General features: G+C 37.7%; 2 protein-coding genes across 2 annotated transcripts; one reads left to right on the top strand and one right to left on the bottom strand.

Annotated features, from left to right (window-relative positions):
• Nucleotides 1–2,773: 2,773 nt before the first annotated feature.
• si:ch211-232m10.6 (uncharacterized protein LOC572203 homolog) lies at nt 2,774–7,164 on the top strand. Its single transcript, XM_056264182.1, has 6 exons — nt 2,774–3,069; nt 3,605–3,799; nt 5,247–5,294; nt 5,368–5,526; nt 5,619–5,730; nt 6,579–7,164. The coding sequence occupies exons 1-6, from the start codon at nt 2,874–2,876 to the stop codon at nt 6,976–6,978; spliced, it is 1,110 nt and encodes a 369-aa protein (XP_056120157.1). The 5' UTR covers nt 2,774–2,873; the 3' UTR covers nt 6,979–7,164.
• Nucleotides 7,165–8,326: 1,162 nt separating this feature from the next.
• rcvrn3 (recoverin 3) lies at nt 8,327–19,573 on the bottom strand. Its single transcript, XM_056264145.1, has 4 exons — nt 19,462–19,573; nt 13,602–13,989; nt 9,544–9,655; nt 8,327–8,516 (listed from the first exon to the last, which is right to left on the bottom strand). Exons 2-4 carry the CDS (start codon nt 13,980–13,982, stop codon nt 8,434–8,436), a joined length of 576 nt encoding a protein of 191 aa, XP_056120120.1. The 5' UTR covers nt 13,983–13,989; nt 19,462–19,573; the 3' UTR covers nt 8,327–8,433.
• Nucleotides 19,574–21,472: the final 1,899 nt, after the last annotated feature.

Genomic DNA, 21,472 nt, shown 5'->3' with positions numbered 1-21,472 from the left:
GTATGGGGTGTATTAAACGTTTAGGGTCCTAAAACTTGAACACCTCAATTTTCCTTTTTTGTTTTTTTTGGGGATTATGTCATGTGGTTTGAAATTGTTCTGTTTTTTAGTCAAAACAAATCTGCTGAAGGCAGCAATGTAACTGGCGATCATGCACAATGTTTGTTGGGAATTGTTGCTTATTTAAGCAAGTTAACAATAGGAGAGGAATAAGAGATTAGATGAAGAGAAAGATATAAAACTTTTGAATATTGATATAAAGAAGATTCATGTTCTTTCTCTTTTTATTAAGATGCGTCTTCACCACAGTTTGCTTTCTGTTGCAAAATTGATGTTTATTTTTATTGGTGCATTTATTTATTTATTATAATTCAGACTTTTTCTTTTGGTCATTTATCTGAAGGAAGAGTGTGTTGGAAGATCAAAATCATTATAAATCGATGAAATTAAAAAATGTATGAAAAAAAGCATACTTTTCCACATTGGCTATAATTATAGGTTCAGTTACGGTTTTATTTTGTATTACAAATATATATATTTATTTATTTATTTAACCAGCTATGGTAAACCTGTGGTGTTACCTGTGAAAGTGCACAATTTAAGAATAAAGTGACAAGATCATTGAAAAGCTTATCCTTCATTCTAGTGACTTTATTATTTGCGTTAAGTAATGTTTCAGGTTCGATGCATTGACATTTAAATTGGCTTTTTATCAAATGGGCAAAAATAAAGAAAAGAACGAGTTAATTCTTGATTGACTGCAAGGCTTCAAAATGAGGAAAGGAGCTAACATAACAGATGAAATTAACTCACTGTAAGCCTTATTGGCAGCATACTATTAATTCATGTTATTGCACTATTGTCTTTTAACCACCAGGGGGAACATGATTCTAGTGGGATCTCCAAGACTCACCATCTCAGTATTCATGTAGAGAAAAGTTTCAGAAAAAAATATATATATATTCATAATATGATTTTTTTCTTTCTTTCTTCTTTAAACAGTTTCTAGCAAAATAATTGCAGGCCCGCTGCCATTTGGTACTGAACCTGTAACCATATTCTTAACCTTTAGTCTACTGCATTCCTTAACTGATGAAAGAAGAGAAATAAAGAATTGTCCGACACAACTGTAGTTACATGGCTTGGTTTTTCATGAAGATATAATGCAGTCTGAAAAGCTCTTAAGATTATATAATATACAAAATACATGTGCTTGGGAGGACTTGACACTGTGAGAATCCTTTAATTCAACAGTCTTACATGGAGGAGATGAATGTAACCTGGTTGTGGGCGAAGAGAGAGAGATTTAAATGGAGAAAGAGGCAGAATCGAAGGAACAGATGGATTTGGGCGGATTAAGTGAAATCTGGGTGGGTTTGTCATGAACATTCACTCGAGGTTGAGAATGAATAAAAGAAAAGAGACAGTGAGATAATAAAAGTGAAACTGCAGAGACAGATGCACATTGGCTGAGGTGGGTTGTATTTCTTTTTTTAAAACTAAATTTCTTACTTTTTTCAAAATGTGAAAAGAATGTGTATTTAATTGGCATTTTCTTGGGCATGGAATTGTTTGTTAATATTATATTACCAGTTGCACTGCATTTATCCCTGCAAGTATATCGTGATTGTGATGATGTAATTCTATTCATTCCTCGTGTGATCAAAAGTATTTAAATACCTGTGTTGAAAGTTTGTCCAAATATATATATAATATACTGTAAAAAATGTATATGATCAGTTAAATTGACAACATATGTTTTACATTGCCTTTAACTCATCAAAATAATTTAAGCAATTTTCAACTTTTTTTATAAGTAATACAAGATTCAGCTTTTTTTTTTTTTTTAGTTGACAAACATCCAAGTTGATTGTACTTAAAAATTTAAGGCAGCAATTTTTTTTTTACAGTGTGTGTATATTTATATAAATATATATATATATGATTGTTATTTACAATGGTAAAATAATGTGAATAATCAATTGATATTTAACATTTTTCACATGAAAAGATCTATATATTTACACAGAACTAAATATTTCAGAATACTGAAGACGTCATAATACATAATGCTTAATCTCTCTGGTCTGTGGATAGGTGTTTCAGGGGGCTCTGGATGGACCAGGACAGACAGATGTACCTTTTAGATTAACCAAGATCATGAAGGATTACAAAGAAATAGACGATGGTGATTAAGACATGGAATAAGTACGAAATACTCTGAAAATTGTAATCTCTCCAAGAAAGAGGCCAGGTGGTAGAGATGGGCAAGAACAAAGAGAAGAACAAGGTCCTTCTTGATTGAAAAAAAAAAAAAAAAAACATATCCAAGAGACACATTCAGCATGAAGATTTTTCATTGTCAGCTTCATCTCCTTTGACTTTGGGTGCTTTGAGGACATATTGGCCATATTTGTTGGTAGTGGACTGAGGGAACATTTCTGGATTTCACCGGCTGTGAAAAAAATTGACTCTTTTATATGGAATCCTAAGAAAGGCGTTGGCAAGTGTTTTCACTTCCTCACATCTGTCTCATTTCCTTTCCTTTCTCTCTCTTTAAATCCTCTGCTCATCATCTCACTTCCACTGACCTTTAATTCTCCATCTTCAATTTCTATTTGTTTCCCTCGCTCATGTAAACTCCTCCTCTCTGACTTTTGACATTGGCCTGCCGCTTCAATCATTTCTTCTAAGTTTAGTAATCTTACTTTCCCATACTCCACTGCCCACATTTCCACCACTCTGTTCTTTCCATCTCCTCAACTCTAATTTCATCTGTGGGTGGATACGCACACAAAGCTTCTTTCTTAGAGCCTGAATGTTGTCTTTTCTTCGTTGTCTGCTGTATCAGGTACTATCTGTATCATTCCACCATGTTGGAGCAGATGTCTCGCAGGAGTCGGTCCTTGCTGTCTCTTTCGCTGACCTCTCTGGCCCTAGCGCTCTCTGTGCTGGCCTTCTGCACCTCATATTGGTGCGAGGGCACACATAAAGTGGTCAAACCTCTCTGTCTGTCGCCTGTGAAAATGAAGAACTGCGGACAGAACAACAGCCAGCCTTACACAGCTGGTAAGGATGTGTCTATACCGGAAAACTGTTTGCAAATAAGATGCCAGTCCTCATTGCATTAAACACTTGACTATAGCATTACTAAGAGTGCAGTCTCTTATGTTTACATACTATAAACAGATTTTGTCCTGAATAATCTCCTGAAATAACCTCTTGCACTTTCAAACTGTAAAGATCAGAGATTTACAGGTCAGTACTTGCTGTGGTGTAATCTTTTGTCAAACAACCTCTACAAATCTAATAGATCATTTTAACCCCACTTACACTGAGGGAGATTATCACTACATCTAAATCTTATGTGATTCAAAACGAAGGTTTTCATTCAGATTAGGTGAACACTGAATTATTTACATGCAAGAAGGATCCTGGACAACATTGTCAACATTCTAGTCAATAGCAAAATTGATGGTATGTGTGTATAATCGAACAGAATAGATTTGAAGCTCTATTTTTAATTCCATTGCTTTTTCATGTGCTTCAGTCTCTTTTTATTCTGTTGTTTTTTCATGTAGTTAAATTATCTCTCTTTCCTCAGAGGTCCCAACAGCAGACCCTAAGAAACCAGATTCCAATGTGACAATGTCCCCAAAGCAGAAGGAGGAACTGGACCGAATGAGAGCCAAAAATCTGGCAAATGCAGTCCACTACATCTGGGAGACGGGAGAAGACAAATACATGTTGCGCTACTTTCACACTGGCTTCTGGTTGTCCTGTGAGAAACACAATGAAGGTGCTTGTGAGCGTTTATGCATTCTGATGCATGTACATTTTAAAAGAAAAAATTATAAAGCAACAAAACATCAAAATTCACTTTTACTGCCAGACTTACTTTGCCTCTTTTTGGCTGGATTGAGTCTTGTAATGTTCTTCATATAAAGTTCCAATTAATGGAGTGCATTCGAGTCCAAAGAAAATGAGTAAAACACACAATTAACACATAAAACAACTGTCATGTGGCCATCTGTCGAAGCTGTTCTTGATACTAATGTCCTGATTCAGTCCCTTTGAAAATCTGTTTCCATTTGTGCCATTTCTTTCCTCTCATTTATCTGACATGGGGTCACCCCAGTTCTCAACATCTGCTTCAACAAGTCAGTCTTACACAACTCAGAGGACACAGCTACAAGTTTCTAAAGTTACATATTACGCATCACTGTTTTAAATGCGATAGATAGATAGATAGATAGATAGATAGATAGATAGATAGATAGATAGATAGATAGATAGATAGATAGATAGATAGATGGATGGATGGATGGATGGATGGATGGATGGATGGATGGATGGATGGATGGATGGATGGATGGATGGATGGATGGATGGATGGATGGACAGATGGACAGATGAATGGATGGATAGATAGATAGATAGATAGATAGATAGATAGATAGATAGATAGATAGATAGATAGATAGATAGATAGATAGATAGATAGATAGATAGATAGAAGGACAGATAGATAGATAGATAGATAGATAGATAGATAGATAGATAGATAGATAGATAGATAGATAGATAGATAGATAGATAGATAGATAGATAGATAGATAGATAGATAGATAGATAGATAGATAGATGGAAGGACAGATTAATAAATAGATGGATAGATGGATGGACGGATAGATAGATAGATAGATAGATAGATAGATAGATAGATAGATAGATAGATAGATAGATAGATAGATAGATAGATAGATAGATAGATAGATAGATAGATGGATGGATGGATGGATGGATGGATGGATGGATGGATGGATGGATGGATGGATGGATGGATGGATGGATGGATGGATGGATGGATGGACGGACAGACGGACGGATGGACAGATAGATAGATAGATAGATAGATAGATAGATAGATAGATAGATAGATAGATAGATCTATCTATCTATCTATAAGATAGATAGATCTATCTATCTATCTATCCAGAGATAGATAGATGGATGGATGGATGGATGGATGGATGGATGGATGGATGGATGGATGGATGGATGGATGGAAGGAAGGACGGACGGACGGACGGACGGACGGACGGACGGACGGACGGACAGACAGACAGACAGACAGACAGACAGATAGATAGATAGATAGATAGATAGATAGATAGATAGATAGATAGATAGATAGATTGATTCCCCAAGAAACAGTTGGCAAAGACTGTGCTTATTCTTCACAGGTGAGAAATGTCGGAGCTTTATTGAACTGACCCCTGGAGAAACACAAGGTGAGATATTTATGAGCTGTACATGTAGAAAAACTGTTCATGAAATAGCTCATTTCTGTTTCATATGCTGTAGGAGTTCTGTGGCTCTCAGTCATATCCGAGTTTGCATACATCAGCCTCCTGGCGATGGGCTTCCTTCTGATGTGGGTGGAACTGCTGCTCCTGTGTCTGAATAAGGAAATGTATGCGCTCAAGATCAATGCTTTTGCTGCCATGTGTACTGTGCTGTCTGGTGAGTTTCTGAGAGCTTTGGTGAAAAACATGCTTCTTAATCAGTATGCAACAGAGACAAACAGGGAGAACTATATCTTTTCTACATTTTAGGTCTGATGGGAATGGTGGCACATATGATGTATACAACAGTATTCCAGATGACTGTCAGCATCGGGCCCAAAGACTGGAGACCACAGACCTGGGACTACGGCTGGTCGTTTGCGTAAGTCTCCATCTTTCTCTTGTCCATACTTTTATTTCCTCCCCTTTATTTCTGTGCTTTTCTTTTTTTTACCTGTATACAGTGGGCTCCAAAAGTCTGAGATGACATTGAAAATCCGGGACTCATTATATTATTTAAACCGGGAGATAAACTGAAAGTTTTATAAAAGTTAAATTATATGTATGTTGTTGTATTAATTAATAATATATATATGTTTTTTTCATAACTTTAATATATATATATCACACACACAGATACGTGTGTGTGTGTGTGTGTGTGTGTGTACACTACAGTGTATATACAGTATCAATGTATGTATGTGTGTGTATATAAATAATATAGATTGTTACAAAAAAATTATATTTCAAATAAATGCTGTTCCCTGCTACTGTTTAACTTTCCATTAATTAAAAAATCCTAGTTAAAAATTGCATCACAGTTTCCTTAAATTTAAGCAACACAACTGTTTTCAACATTGATAATAATAAGAAATGTTACATGAGCACCAAATCAGTATTCGAATATTTCTGAAGGGTCATATGACAGTAAAGACTGGAGTAATAATGCTGAAAATTCAGCTTTTCCATCCAAGAAATAAATTACATTTTAAAATATATTAAAAGAGAACACAATTATTTTAAATTGTAATAGTGTTTCACAATAGTACAGCTTTTACTGTATTTTTTATCAAATAAATGCAACCAAGGAGAGCATAGGAGACGTCCTTAAAAAATATTAAATAAAATCTTACCAAACTTTTGAACTTTAAGTTGCAAATCATCATTTTAAAAAAAACAATTTTTGACTCCTAATTTCACACTTAAGTCTCCGTTGGTGCTCCTCCACAGCATGGCGTGGATCTCCTTCAGCTGTTGCATGGCAGCGGCCGTATTCACCCTGAACTCTTACACCAAGACTCTGATCGAGATGAAGCACCGTGCCCGGATCCGTCTGGAGGAGGCCCATGCCGCCAGCCACGCGCCGCCCTATGATGAGGTCATCACGACCGGTGGCGGGAGCCTCTACTCGGTCAGCCAACTGATTCAGCAAAGCCAGAAGGGTGCGTTTATCGACACTGTGTGGACCCCCAGGGAGGAAGGGTCTGGTGGGGGTATGGTGGGGGCGAAAAGTCCTCACGGACTGGTACTAGTGAGGGGGTGCGGGAGAGAGGGATGCGAGGACTGCCAGAGAGAAATGGATGAGATGGAAGATGAGTTGGAGAGGGAAGGGAATGATGAAATGTGCTGAGGAGACGTGATAATAAGGTCTGGCTCTGACATAAGGGACATTCGCACAGAAGAACGCCCAACCAAACTGCAGGAAGTCCTTCGTCATTGGCAGCATCAGTGACCAAGTTTACATGCATATCATTTTCCAATTAAGATCCATACTTTGGTATGCCTTGGTAAGCCTGAAAAAGACGTTTACATGTATTGCAGCTATTGAAATATTCCCGTGTTCACGTAATCAGCATATTCCGAATAAACACACGTGAAGGAAGTTTGCAATTTATTCTGATGCATTGAGTCATTTTGGACTGTAATTTAAGCATTAAATGTCATTGCACGCAAGAGTGGGACCCCGTGTTAAATGTCCTCTTGTCCTCTTCGCTCCAAAAATCTTTCTTCAAGAGTTTGTTCACTCAATGATTCAGATCGAGAGTTTTTGCTTCAGGAATTCTAAGAACATTTGTTCTTTCAATTATGTCTGGGAGGCTCATTCGGATTACATCTGGCTCTCTATAATATATGTCAATCTGTACAACCATTCTCCACTTCATTTTATTTAGGTTTTTTTCACCAAGCACAATATCACATAATCTGAATATACAACAAGATGGAGTGATGGACAGATTACAACAAACAGAGGAATCCCAGCAGCTTTAGACAGATGCTTTAAAAAGCTGGACAGAAGATTATGTGAATAATCTCCCCAGTAAGAGACAGAGATCAAGTGAGAGATGGAGAGAATGAGAAATGCTACGAAAAGAAAATCAAAATCACAGAGGACAAGAGAGGAGAAATGCTTTTCTTAAGAGAATGTTGTCTCAATGGTTAGGTTACAGCATGCATATTATGGTAAAGCGGACATCTGAATATTCAAATCAAAATTCAAATAAAAAATGTTAGCTGTCTTAAAAAAGAGAATACTTGTGATATGTCGTCTTTACACCACTGTAATGCAATACTAATATTACAGTGATATAGTGCAAAAATAAACCATGTAAATCTTGTTTGGATGAAATAAAAAGCAATGACACCATATCTTAATGTGAGAGAATAATTAAACAACCTCAATCATTTCACGTCGGTTTCAATCCCAACACATTTTGATACCCCACTGGACACTAAACAAATTCTGAATATGAACCTCCAAATACAATCTAAAAAATTCGATTAGAATTACTATATAAGGTATGTGATTAAACAAAGCGGCATACCTACTAGCCACTAATTCATCAAATGCATGACAGAAATCAAATACATTATACCCTTAACTAAGATATTAAGATATTACTGTCAAAATGGAATGCACTATTATTATTTTTAAACAGATATCAATTGCTTAATAGAAAAAACTAGCAGAACACAATGGTGACCCAAATTAAGGATGGTGAATCTTTAATGAGCACATTTAATGTACAACAAATGCACATGAAGTCAAGCATGAGAAAACTGCCGTTTGCGTGATGATTATGTTGGATCATTTATGGTCATACTGAATGAGCCGTAGTGCAATCTCGCTATCTTGGACGGCTTGGATGAACTCCCCCTCTGCGATTCGCTCTGCGTGTGTGAGAGAGAATTTGCTATGTAAAACTTGTCTGTATGGTAATATCTATGGAAGCTTGTTTCCGCCATGAAACATATATAAAAAAAAAAAAATAGAAAATTGTGACTTTTTATCTCAGTTTTTTCTCTCACAGATGTGCATTTATATCTCACAATTCAGACTTTTTTCTCAGAATTACATTCGAATATTTTATTCGAACTATATCTCGCAATTCTGACTTTACTGTAAAAAAAAAAGTTGCTGCCTTCAATTTTTAAGTACAATCAACTTGGATGTTTAAGTCATTTCAAACTTAAATTACATTAAACTGCCTTTAAAAAATTGGTTGAATCTTGTATAAGTTGAAATTGCTATTACTTTACTTATTTTGGTGAGTTAAAGCAATGTGAAAACATTTGTCGTCAACTTATTGCAGTGTTTAACTAAGTTTATGTCTCACAATTCTGAGAAAAAAAGAATTGTGAGATATGAACTCTGATGTGACAAATTGACGAATTGTGACAAAATAAGCTCGTTATCCTGACTTTTTTTCCTCGCAATTCAGAGTTTCTATCTCACAGCTCAGACTTTTTTCTCGCAATTGTGAGTTAATGTCTGGCAATTCTGACTTTTTTTTTTCTCAGAATTGTAAGATATAAACTCGCAATTGTTAGTTATAAAGTCCAAATTGTGACGTGTGCCTGGTTTCAAAGACAGGGCTTAGATTAAGCCAGGATTAGGCCTTAGTTTAATAAGGACATCTAAGTAGCTTTTATAAATGTGCCTTAGAAAAAAGCACAACTGGTGTGCATCTTGAGATCAAAACAATGGCACTGACCTATTTTTAGTTATACCAGTGCAAGTTGCGTTCGGTTAAAACAGCTCAAACATGCATTGTAGTCAAGGCTTAAGCCTTGTTTGTGAAACCAGGGGATAAAATAAAAAAGAATTGAATGAAATGAAAAGTCACAATTACCTTTTTATTTATGAACAAGCTTCCATGAATAACAACTAAGAACAGGCCATCTTTAGTTTTCTTACCATTGTCCTTTTTGTCAAAGATGGACCAGAGTTTCTCTGCTCTCTTCTCTGGCGTGCTTTCATCACTGGGAAGATTTGCCTGCTTCTCTTTGGGTATGAGTTTGAAAAGGGCCTGATGGGAAATCAGAGAGAGCTGGATCAAGTTACTGGCTAGAATTAAATAACAGAATCCTGAATTAGAATAAAGTTTTTTAGTTTATTAACATGCAAAATGTCAAGACCCATAAAACACTATTCCACGTTATGCAATATAGTCAGGGTCACTAAAATAGCAATTGTAAAATAGTAATAGTATTCCTTTCATAAATAATTACTATGACTATTTCTGTTTAGTCTTCAGAGGTCTTTTTTTTTTTTTTTTTTTTTTGTTGTTGGCCATTACATGGGCCTATTCTTTGGATAACATCTTATGACGCACAAAGGCGTATTTCTAAATCTGTTATTTTGTTCTGTAATCCATGCTTAGCTCATGGATTTTGTTTAGGCCATGTGCTAAATTTATTTCTCCTCACATTCCCTCAGCTCTCTATCTGTTTGGCCTGAGTGCTATATATGTCTTACTCCTTCTTTAGAGCTTAACTTGCTTGTTTGGTGATTTGTTTGCATGTTGATTTGATTCACCCTAATATAACTGAAGTTACCTAACAATAGGTCAATACAAATAGATGAAATAGTGCCAGCTGTGCCAATCTTACTTAAGAGCTTTGGCAAGATAAAGATTTTGGAGTGCTCTTCTAACCCAAAATATAAATCTGCATGACTCTGAACAGCGTGAAAAGGTATTATAAATGAAAAACCAAAATTAGCAGACTTTCAATTAAATGAATCAGTCTGCAACTTTTTCAAACCGTAAAAAAAGGTCAATATCCAGAATATGAGTTATGCTAAAAAAGGAAATATGAAACTTTTCAGCAAATAACTATTTCAATTTTGGTCTGTCCACACCAAACTATTGCATGACTTCAGAAGACTTGGAATATTGTGTGTAAGGCCTCACACCTAGAACAATATATAAAGTTTAAATAATCGTTCTAATTATTTAAGGATATAGCAAAGTCAACAACACATCACAACTATAATGATAAGGACACAGAGCATTGGAATCACTTTCAGAAAGATTTTTTCTAATGGTGAATGATAAAAACATTAGCAACCAATCAGAATCCATCCAACTTAAAGGGATAGTTCACCCCAAAAAGTATTTTACTTCTCCTCAAGTTGTTCCAAACCTGTATGAGTTGCTTACTTCTGTTGAACACAAAATAAGATATTTAGAAAATGTTTGTAACCAGACAGTTGACGGTAGCCATTGACTTCCATAATAGTCATTGGCTACGTCAACTGGAGATTAGGAACAACTTGAGGGTGAGTAAATGCTGACAGAATTTAAATTTTTGGGTGAACTATGCCTTTAAGAGAGTTCGAGCATTTAAAAAGAGCCCACTTACAATACACAGGATGTCATGTTACATTGGTGTAGACATTAATTTCTATTGAATGTGATGCAGTGTGAACTTTCTCCTTATATGTCCCACGAAAGAAAGTCATGCAGGTTGACTGCAGACATGTGAGTAAATGACAAAAAAAAAAAGATTTTAGGGTGATCTGTTTACACAATAAACCAGTCGAAATAAGGGTTTTAACGCGATTCAAAGCACAACACAAATATGTCACATTCTCAGAGTTGTCACAAGAGCATCTTCTTTTATGACCAATGTTCTGTCATGGCAAAGCTACTACAGTTTGAAAAATCTTGCTAGGCATTTTTTTGTTTATCTGAATTAAACATACTGTAAACCCTAATGCTCAAAATAATGAATTGGTTTGAGTTGGGTAATCTTAAAATAAACTAATTAGTTCAATCAAATGACCTTTTATGAGTATTCAGAACATTCTTTTTCTTTTGAGTTCACAAACACATTTTAAGTAATCAGAATTGTTTCATAGTTTTTAGTTGTATTAACTTGTTTCTTTTAATTTAGACAAACATAAATTTAACTGAAACTGGGCTGGAATTTCTATTTTCCAGCATGCTTTGCCATGACACTCGAAAGGGAGAGTAAATGCTGAGTGTTATATAATGATTTGTGTGCAAGATTAATGTTAAGTGGGAGATTTAGTAGGCTAGAGTTTAATGGTTTGCTATGCTAATTAATTTAATATACTATGCTAATGCTATTAAAGCATTGTGTTACCAAGTTGAAACTTAGTATTTACTTAAATAGCCAAGTTTCCAGTAGGCCTACTAAAATATTTAAGTTGAGAGAACATGGTAATTTTAAGCAAAATGTATGAATTAGCTTACTCATATATTCAAGTTAAGATCAATTAAAATGTATGTGTTCAAAATAAAGAATCTGCCAGTTCTGCTTACTTCAAATACCTTCAATTACCTCAATTGTTTTGAGTTTTGCCAACTTATTCGGGTTTACATTGCAGTTTAATGGCACAGGCATTTGAAGGAAACTCTATTGTCACCATGAGTACTCACGTAACAACCACAACCCAATAACGCGTGTTATTCACAACAGAAGTCCTGCTTTGATGTAATATTACACTGTTTATTTTTGAATGAGAGTTGACTGTCTCTCACAAATAAGGGATATCATTTATTCTGACGATTCATCAGCAACATCTCTGTCCAACACCCTACACTATACTCCCTGGGAAATTGATCGGCCATTTCTGAGAAGAAGGCTTAAGAGTTGGCATGTCATTGAATCCCCCTGTGCCCATGGTCTTAAATCCTGATTGCACATTGAGGCGCTTATCTCTCACACAGTACCCACCACCGAATCCTTCTGCCTCCCTTCGCAATGAGTTCTTATAGAGCTCGGGCTTAAGGGTGATGTCACTCCATACTTTTAATCACTGATCTTAGGTCAGCTTTGATGTTAAATGCTCTTTATGGTTTAAAAGTCACTGTCAAAACGACCTGACTCTGAGACGCATTAATTCAGCCGTGATCCCTTATGACTTAGGTGTGGTTTCGCCTCACCAGGCAAACTTACCAGCTCCACCAGTCACACTGGGGAAATTTTGCAGGCAAAAAAGGTAAATTGTTCATTGTCAATAGTGTAGCAATATATGAATCACAGAGAAGTCACTTTCAAATCAAGCAACTTTCTGTTGGTAAACGTGGACAATTTGTTTGACCAACTGGAACACGAGTTAAATCTGTGTTAGGATTTTTTTTCGACCAATCGAAACTCCCGATCACATGAATTCAGAAATGGCCTTATTTCGCCCGCAAACTTTGACAGAGCAATGGTAATTGTGATTGCACCTTTACTGTCTGAGAGAGTAAATGTAAATACTAATTCTCTGAGACTAGGAAAGTCCACAACACAATTTATAACCACGACACAGATTAACCATGATGATGAACTATAAAAAACATTGATAGCCAATCCGAATCAGCCCCGACTTTAAAGGTAATGGCTGCATTTCGCCCATAAAATTTCACAGAGCAACGTACATTTTTAATTAACCTTTACTGATTTTACGTTCATAATGTTTTATCTTTATGTATTCACAAAGGGTGTTGGCATTTTTAATTGGCCCATTAATTGTATCTACATAAAATGCCATCACTCTTCATTTAATTAATAGATGGCATTTATTTTGCTGTATTTCATAACCGCAGTTGTTCCGTAAGTTTCTGTTCTGCCGGTACTTTTACCCACCAACTGCATGGCTAATAGAGAAATAAATACAAATTATTTATTCTTATTACCAGCCCAATGCGTTAACACTAAACCAATGCGTCTGGGGGCGTTCTGTGAAGATTATCTGTTTGTCTGACCAATGGCAGATGGAGGGAGTGTTCAGGGGGAAACCTGTTTGAAAACATTTGTTTGGGTGATGCTATAGTGGGACAGAATGGACACACTTAAAGCTAAAAAGAATATCAGGAAAATTGAAAAGCATAATATTTTTCATAGTACATGCTATATGATCTTGGGAACTCAATCTGTGGAATGGTGGTTTGTCCAGTAGGATGGAGAACACAGCTCTTTCAGCAGTACATTTTATGTGAAATCTGTTCAATTTCTTACCTGGCTGAGTTCAATCACTTCAGATTTTGTGACGTAACCATTCTTGTCCACATCAAACAGTGAGAAAGCCCACTCCAGCTTCGAGGTGGACTTGCCTGAAGAGGTCATGTGAAGAGCAACAACGTACTCCTGAAAGTCTAATGTTCCATCATCATTGGCATCAAAGGACCGAAAAACGTGTTGGGCATAGGCCTTGGCATCACTTTCGGGGAAGAATTTACCGTAGATCTCCTCAAACTGTTTTGGTGTGATGCGAGCTGAAGGACACTGCTTCTGGAAGTTATCGTACCACTGGGTGATCTCAGCTTCAGAGAACCTGGTGGTCAGCTTGAGGTCATCCAGGATCTCTCTGGGAATCCCTCCACTCTGTGCGTTTCCCATGGCTTCTCTTTGAGTAATACAGAGGAAATTGATGCACTAACAAAGGCTTGTAATTGTGTCCTAAGGATCAGATGGGATGTTAGTCACTCAGGGTATCCGGTCAAAACTGTAATTTAGCAAGTGTGAAGTGTCAAGTGTGGGTCATATTTCACACCAACATTTTTTGAAATTTGTCATAATGCCATAATACATCATTCAAAAATACAACATCTTCCTAAAAAATATGGCATATATAGGCCCTGTCCCAAATGGCACACTTATGCACTTTCGGTCTTACAATGGCTGCCGTGTAAGTGTGTCTGTTAAAGGACAACTCCGGTGCAAAATGAACCTCGGGTGTAATAACACATTGGTACAGACTAAATCGTTCCCTGAGATTTGTTTTCATGATAATCGAATGTAAAGAGTTTTATCTCTAAAAACAGTTTAGCTTATAACGCTAGTGTATTGGGCATCGAGTAAGCAAAAAGAGATCGCTAGTTAATACCATTAACAAGGCTCAAATTAGCCCCACACTAACACGGCAGCATAATGAGTGTCCTTACATGCAAACCGAAGCATTGAGAACTTTGTAAGTGTATAGACAGTTTAATAAGAAGATACTTTACACAGACAGTACAGTTAGCGCATACAGACAGCAGCCATCTTGGAAAACAGTCTCGATTAGTCAAACCACGAACACGGTGATACGTGAGCTGAACTGTGACTTGGAATCTCATATGGTCCGTTGTTTCCGGAAGAAAGCACTGAGCGCATAAGAGAAGCACTGAACGCAACAGAGAAAATAAAAAAATAAATATAATTTATCTTATCTTCAATACCTACACGTACTGTTCGCTCACCTTCGTGGTTCTATTGATCGAGACTGTTTTCCAAGATGGCTGCTGTCTGTATGCGCTAACTGTACTGTCTGTGTAAAGTATCTTCTCATTAAACTGTCTATACACTTACAAAGTTATCAATGCTTCGGTTTGCATGTAAGGACACTCATTATGCTGCCGTGTTAGTGTGGGGCTAATTTGAGCCTTGTTAATGGTATTAACTAGCGATCTCTTTTTGCTTACTCGATGCCCAATATACTAGCGTTATAAGCTAAACTGTTTTTAGAGATAAAACTCTTTATATTCGATTATCATGAAAACAAATCTCAGGGAACGATTTAGTCTGTACCAATGTGTTATTACACGCGAGGTTCATTTTGCGCCGGAGTTGTCCTTTAAGTCCATGAGACCGTAGGGTGTCCCATATGTCACTTTATGTTTCAGAAGGGTGCTCTTGAGTGTCCCCTTTGCGGTCGATTGCCCTCGTTGCGCACTTTTGCCAAGCCCACACAGTGAAGCGAGCTCCGCAGATGACTTCTACAACAGTCAAAGCAGTGTTACGTCACGAAAGTGCGTATTCTTAAGTGTTTAGGGTACCATTTGGGACAGGGCCATAGTGTGCGATTTAAGATTTAACCATTGATAGTCCATAGACAATCCCTCCATTTTCAATATCTGTGAGCTGTAAAATTTCCTTCATGTTCTATTTTTAGAAACCAGGAGAATAACATTTCTTGGTATTTTAATGTGACATGGTGGTATTACAAGCATATCTATCACAAGAGCTCTTTTCAGTCGCTGTATTCTTTTCCTCTTGGTTATTTTCTCTTTTTCCCTTTTTATTCCACTGCATTCGTCTGCTCTCCCATTTTAATTTACAATATATCCCATGAATAATTCACTGGAATGCACTAAGAATCTTGTTTCTCTCCCCAAATCCTCACCCCTGATAGCACACGTACATCACGGACACGTCTATTTGATGTCTACATTTACATCTGCAAGATGTAGTTTTAGAGTGTTTGCTCATCTGCAATATAAAAATAATAATAATAATTCGTTACATTTATATAGCACTTTTCTGTGAATTCAAAGCGCTTTACATTGAAGGGGGAATCTCCTCAACCGCCACCAATGTGCAGCATCTACCGGGATGATGCGACGGCAGCCAAATTGCGCCTGAACGCCCACCACACACCAGCTTACTGCTGGAGAGGAGACAGAGTTATGAAGCCAATCAATATATGGGGATGATTAGGAGGCCATGATGGACAGAGACCAATCGGCAAATTTGGCCAGGATGCCGGGGTTACACCCCTACTCTTTTTTCGAAGAACATCCTGGGATTTTTAATGACCACAGCGAGTCAGGACCTCGGTTTTAACGTCTCATCCGAAGGACGGTGCTCTTTTGACAGTATAGTGTCCCCATCACTATACTGGGGCGTTAGGACACAGACCACAGGGTGAGCGCCCCCTGCTGGCCTCACTAACACCTCTTCCAGCAGCAACCTGGATTTCTCAGGAGGTCTCCCATCCAGGTACCAACCAGGCTCAGCCCTGCTTAGCTTCAGTGGGCAACCAGTCTTGGGCTACAGGGTGATATGGCTGCTGGCTATATAATATGACATATAATATGTCTCTAGACACTTCCTGTCAGGTGTTAAATAAACATTTAGAAAATGTCTTTAAGATGTAGAAGCCTTATTAGTGGCTGTTTCTATGGGCCGCCATACTACGTTTTTGCTAAACTAACACAATACAAGAAGGCGGCGTCAGCTAACACGACATTAAAAGGTTTCCACAGTATAAAAACCTGTAATATTGAGTAAATACTGTACATATAAAAACACAAACAAACACATAATAATAATAATAATTCATTACATTTATATAGCGCTTTTCTCGGCACTCAAAGCGCTTTACATAGAAGGGAGAATCTCCTCAACCACCACCAATGTGCATCATCCACACACCAGCTTACTGGTGGAGAGGAGACAGAGTTATGAAGCCAATGAGTATATATATATATATATATATATATATATATATACACTCACCGGCCACTTTATTAGGTACACCTGTCCAACTGCTCGTTAACACTTAATTTCTAAGCAGCCAATCACATGGCGGCAACTCAGTGCATTTAGGCATGTAGACATGGTCAAGACAATCTCCTGCAGTTCAAACCGAGCATCAGTATGGGGAAGAAAGTTGATTTGAGTGACTTTGAACGTGGCATGATTGTTGGTGCCAGAAGGGCTGGTCTGAGTATTTCAGAAACTGCTAATCTACTGGGATTTTCACGCACAACCATCTCTAGGGTTTACAGAGAATGGTCCGAAAAAGAAAAAACATCCAGTGAGCGGCAGTTCTGTGGGCGGAAATGCCTTGTTGATGCCAGAGGTCAGAGGAGAATGGCCAGACTGGTTCGAGCTGATAGAAGGGCAACAGTGACTGAAATAACCACTCGTTACAACCGAGGTATGCAGCAAAGCATTTGTGAAGCCACAACACGCACAACCTTGAGGCGGATGGGCTACAACAGCAGAAGACTCCACCGGGTACCACTCATCTCCACTACAAATAGGAAAAAGAGGCTACAATTTGCAAGAGCTCACCAAAATTGAACAGTTGAAGACTGGAAAAATGTTGCCTGGTCTGATGAGTCTCGATTTCTGTTGAGACATTCAGATGTTAGAGTCAGAATTTGGCGTAAACAGAATGAGAACATGGAACCATCATGCCTTGTTACCACTGTGCAGGCTGGTGGTGGTGGTGTAATGGTGTGGGGGATGTTTTCCTGGCACACTTTAGGCCCCTTAGTGCCAATTGGGCATCGTTTAAATGCCACGGCCTACCTGAGCATTGTTTCTGACCATGTCCATCCCTTTATGGCCACCATGTACCCATCCTCTGATGGCTACTTCCACCATGTCACAAAGCTCTAATCATTTCAAATTGGTTTCTTGAACATGACAATGAGTTCACTGTACTAAAATGGCCTCCACAGTCACCAGATCTCAACCCAATAGAGCATCTTTGGGATGTGGTGGAACGGGAGATTCGCATCATGGATGTGCAGCCGACAAATCTGCGGCAACTGTGTGATGCCATCATGTCAATATGGACCAAACTCCCTGAGGAATGCTTCCAGCACCTTGTTGAATCTATGCCACGAAGAATTGAGGCAGTTCTGAAGGCAAAAGGGGGTCCAACCCGTTACTAGCATGGGGTACCTAATAAAGTGGCCGGTGAGTGTATATATATATATATGGGGATGATTAGGCGGCCATGATGGACAGAGGCCACTGGGCAAATTTGGCCAGGATGCCGGGGTTACACCCCTACTCTCTCGAAAGACATCCTGGGATTTTTTGTGACCACAGAGAGTCAGGACCTCGGTTTAACGTCTCATCCAAAGGATGGTGCTCTTTGACAGTATAGTGTCCCCGTCACTTTACTGGGGGGTTAGGACCCACACAGACCACAGGATGAGCGCCCCCTGCTGGCCTAACTAACACCTCTTCCAGCAGCAACCTGGTTTTCCCAGGTCTCCCATCCAGGTACTGATCAGGCTCAACCCTGCTTAGTTTCAGTGGCCAACCAGTGTTTGGCTACTGATATGGCTGCTGGCGGATTATCATCTGTGAAAAATTTATCCCATTTCTTCTGGAATTTAAATCTTGGCGGATTCACAACCAGAAGCTGTGCAATGTTGTGGCATCATTGATTCTTAGTGTGAGTGACAAAATGCCAGTGTTGGGGAGTAACTAGTTACATATGTCACAGCGTTACGTATAATAAATGTAAACAGCGTAAAATAAATGTAACTGTAATCAATCGTTTAGTAAAGCTATGCTATTCTGATGCTTTTGGTTCTCTTGTTTGAAATTGCAGCGCTATTTTTTTAAATTTGCACAAATGTTCGAATTTGAACCCTGCCTGGGTTAAATGTATATGAAAATGATTAACAGTTGAAAACATTTGTTAGAAATTTAGAAAAGTAATCAAAAGTAATCAGTTACATTACTTTAATAAAGTAATTAGAATAGTTACTCTACTTATTACATTTTTAAATAGGGTAAGTTGTAATCTGTAACCTATTACATTTCCATAGTAACCTTCCCAACACTGCGAAACGTTGACCTTTCCAATATGGCGGATGTGCCAACGTGTCTGGAGCGGTCGAATGTGGCATCTACGGTTATTTTTGCTTGCAGAACTTTACAAATTGTAACTTATACAAATTATGGTAGACTTTTTTTGTGCATTTGTGAACTATTAACAACATTTTTTAGTCAGTGGCTATGCCTTACAAGGCATTAAATATGAAAGTGTCCTAATGAACTGCAGTAAACAAAAAAACAGTTTAGTCTATGCATTTTTGCCTAAACTATTTTACAGATTTAGCCTGATATAAGATTCTTCCATAGCTTTATTTATTGTGCACAGAGCTCATAAATAAAAAATTACTGTAATAAAATTAACTCAGGAGGATATAAGAAGTTTCAGGGAGTAAGCCACTGACTGGGATACTTTGACAAGTGTTTAATGTAGTGATATATATATACTGTGTGCAACTCTTTGTACTCTGAGAGATCACTATATATGTGTGTGTGAAATTAAATATAAATAAATAGAAAACAACATGCTTACCTGTGGTTGTGGTTCAGGGATGAAGAATCACAGGGCAAGTAATCAAGGTGGAGTGTGGAGGAGTAATGAGGCCGTGTTGAAGGAGGTGGCTACCTCTCCATACTGGGTTAAGTCAATTACACAAGATTGCACAAGGCTCAGACAGAAAGAGATTTACATTTCATAATGCACAGTTTCTGTTCTGTTCTTTTTAACCCCATATTCATTGCAGTCACTGTTTCAGCTAAAATGCTCTGACACTGATTGTTTTATGTTTAGATTTTTGTAGTTTGTTATTTGTGGTATTGGTTGCTTTATTTTAACAATACCATGGCTAAGATTGCCATCTTTAAATACAATACGTACTTTCACAGTAATATCCTCAAGCGGTGCATACAGATCAACCATTAGTGTCTAGAGAGAGGGATTTCCGCTCAGATCTTCATAAATCTCATTAAACTAAGTGGTGATGGTCTTCTCCTCTTGGTGTGCTGCCCAGATTTACAGCATCTTGATGTACTTTAGTGACCTTTGAAATAAAAACAGTTAATGCAGTTATAAAAAGACAATTACCTTTAAAGCAGCTATAAAAAGACAAAAACGTTTACTTGAAATTCTCATGTGATGCATCATTATTAGGTTATTAATGATTAAAAACATTTATTTATTTAGAGGTGAATGCAGGTAAACTGGAACTTTTTGCCATTTAGATGACTGGGAAAAAATGTCACACTTATCCTGAATTGATTCATTCATTTATTCAATTTGAATGTTGAATATCTGCTCACTTGAATACAGCCCCAGTCAGGCCCTTTTTATTGAGGTTTGTATTTATTTATTGGAAGGATGATAGCAGTCGTATAAAGGGCGATTTATATTTTAAAACAGAAAGAGAAAACCAAAGTGCTTCAAAACGCTCCAATTTAAATGTTGCCCATTGACATTCTATACAAGCTGTCGTTATTTTTAATCTGTAACCTTCTCTAACATTAAGTTTATCTTTGCTCCTTTTAAAGCGTTGGGTTTTATCTGGGTCATAAATACACCCTGACAGTCTGGTTCTGATCAGCTTACTGTCCCTAGTCTACCTCGTCCTGCCTACGATAATGTCCCTATACCAGACAATCCCTCAACATTTGCTCTATAAAGAGAGAAATAAACAGGAGTTGTTTAAGGAGGGAAAGAACAACAACACGTGACAGGGAAATGAATGCCAAGCTTCTGGAAACAGGTAATTTAATGACTGGTATACAGTTAATTATGTCTTCCATACGTGATTAAACCCACATAATGTCAATTTACTGTATTACAATTGACTTTAATGTCACAGGATTTAACACAGGGAATCCTATTGTGACTAATCTAGTGGCCAATGCCTATATGCCTATCTGTAGACTTTGTTTCTTTTTCAACAAATGTGAACATGAATATAGCTGGTCAATGAACATAGCTGCTTAACATAAAATACGGTTTAAATCTGTCTTTTTCTTCCCCCTCCTCGCTCCTCCGTCCTCCATCCTATGACCTGGAAACCGATCTAGGACATCTCAATTCTCTAATTGCACCGCGAGGAGGCGAGGAACAAGGAGTGAGGAAGCTTCCAGAGGAGTTATGAGCGAGGATGCACATGTGTATCCTATGTGGAAGTCTTTCTTGTCGAGAAACCTGCACACGTATAAATTGAAGTGACGCTCGAATGATCAAGAATATTCCACTAAATAAGCTTTCCTTCGGGGTGGAGCAGAGATGCGAGGAAAGGAAGCGAGGATGCACAAATAAGAATTGAGAAGCACCCAAAATCTCTGCATGCTATGCCAATTCTTACCTTCCACCTCCCCAGCACCACTTGCCTATCTGCTACAGGGGGGTTCCTTCTCTCTAGCAGCAGCATGTTTTCATTCTTTTTATGTTCAGAGCATTTAGCTTGTACTTGCTCTGCAGCAGCAGCGTAGCATAGTCCGCCGAGACCAAAACTATGTACATTATATTTACATTGATAAAATGTTTTACAAACTATCCTGAGAGTTGTCAT

The sequence above is a fragment of the Rhinichthys klamathensis genome, unplaced genomic scaffold (genome assembly GCF_029890125.1).
Source record: "Rhinichthys klamathensis goyatoka isolate OS25496 unplaced genomic scaffold, OSU_Roscu_1.1 h1tg000217l_1, whole genome shotgun sequence".
NCBI lineage: Eukaryota > Metazoa > Chordata > Actinopteri > Cypriniformes > Leuciscidae > Rhinichthys > Rhinichthys klamathensis.
The sequence above is the reverse complement of the archived record's forward strand: the minus strand, read 5'-3'. Positions and strand labels throughout refer to the sequence as shown.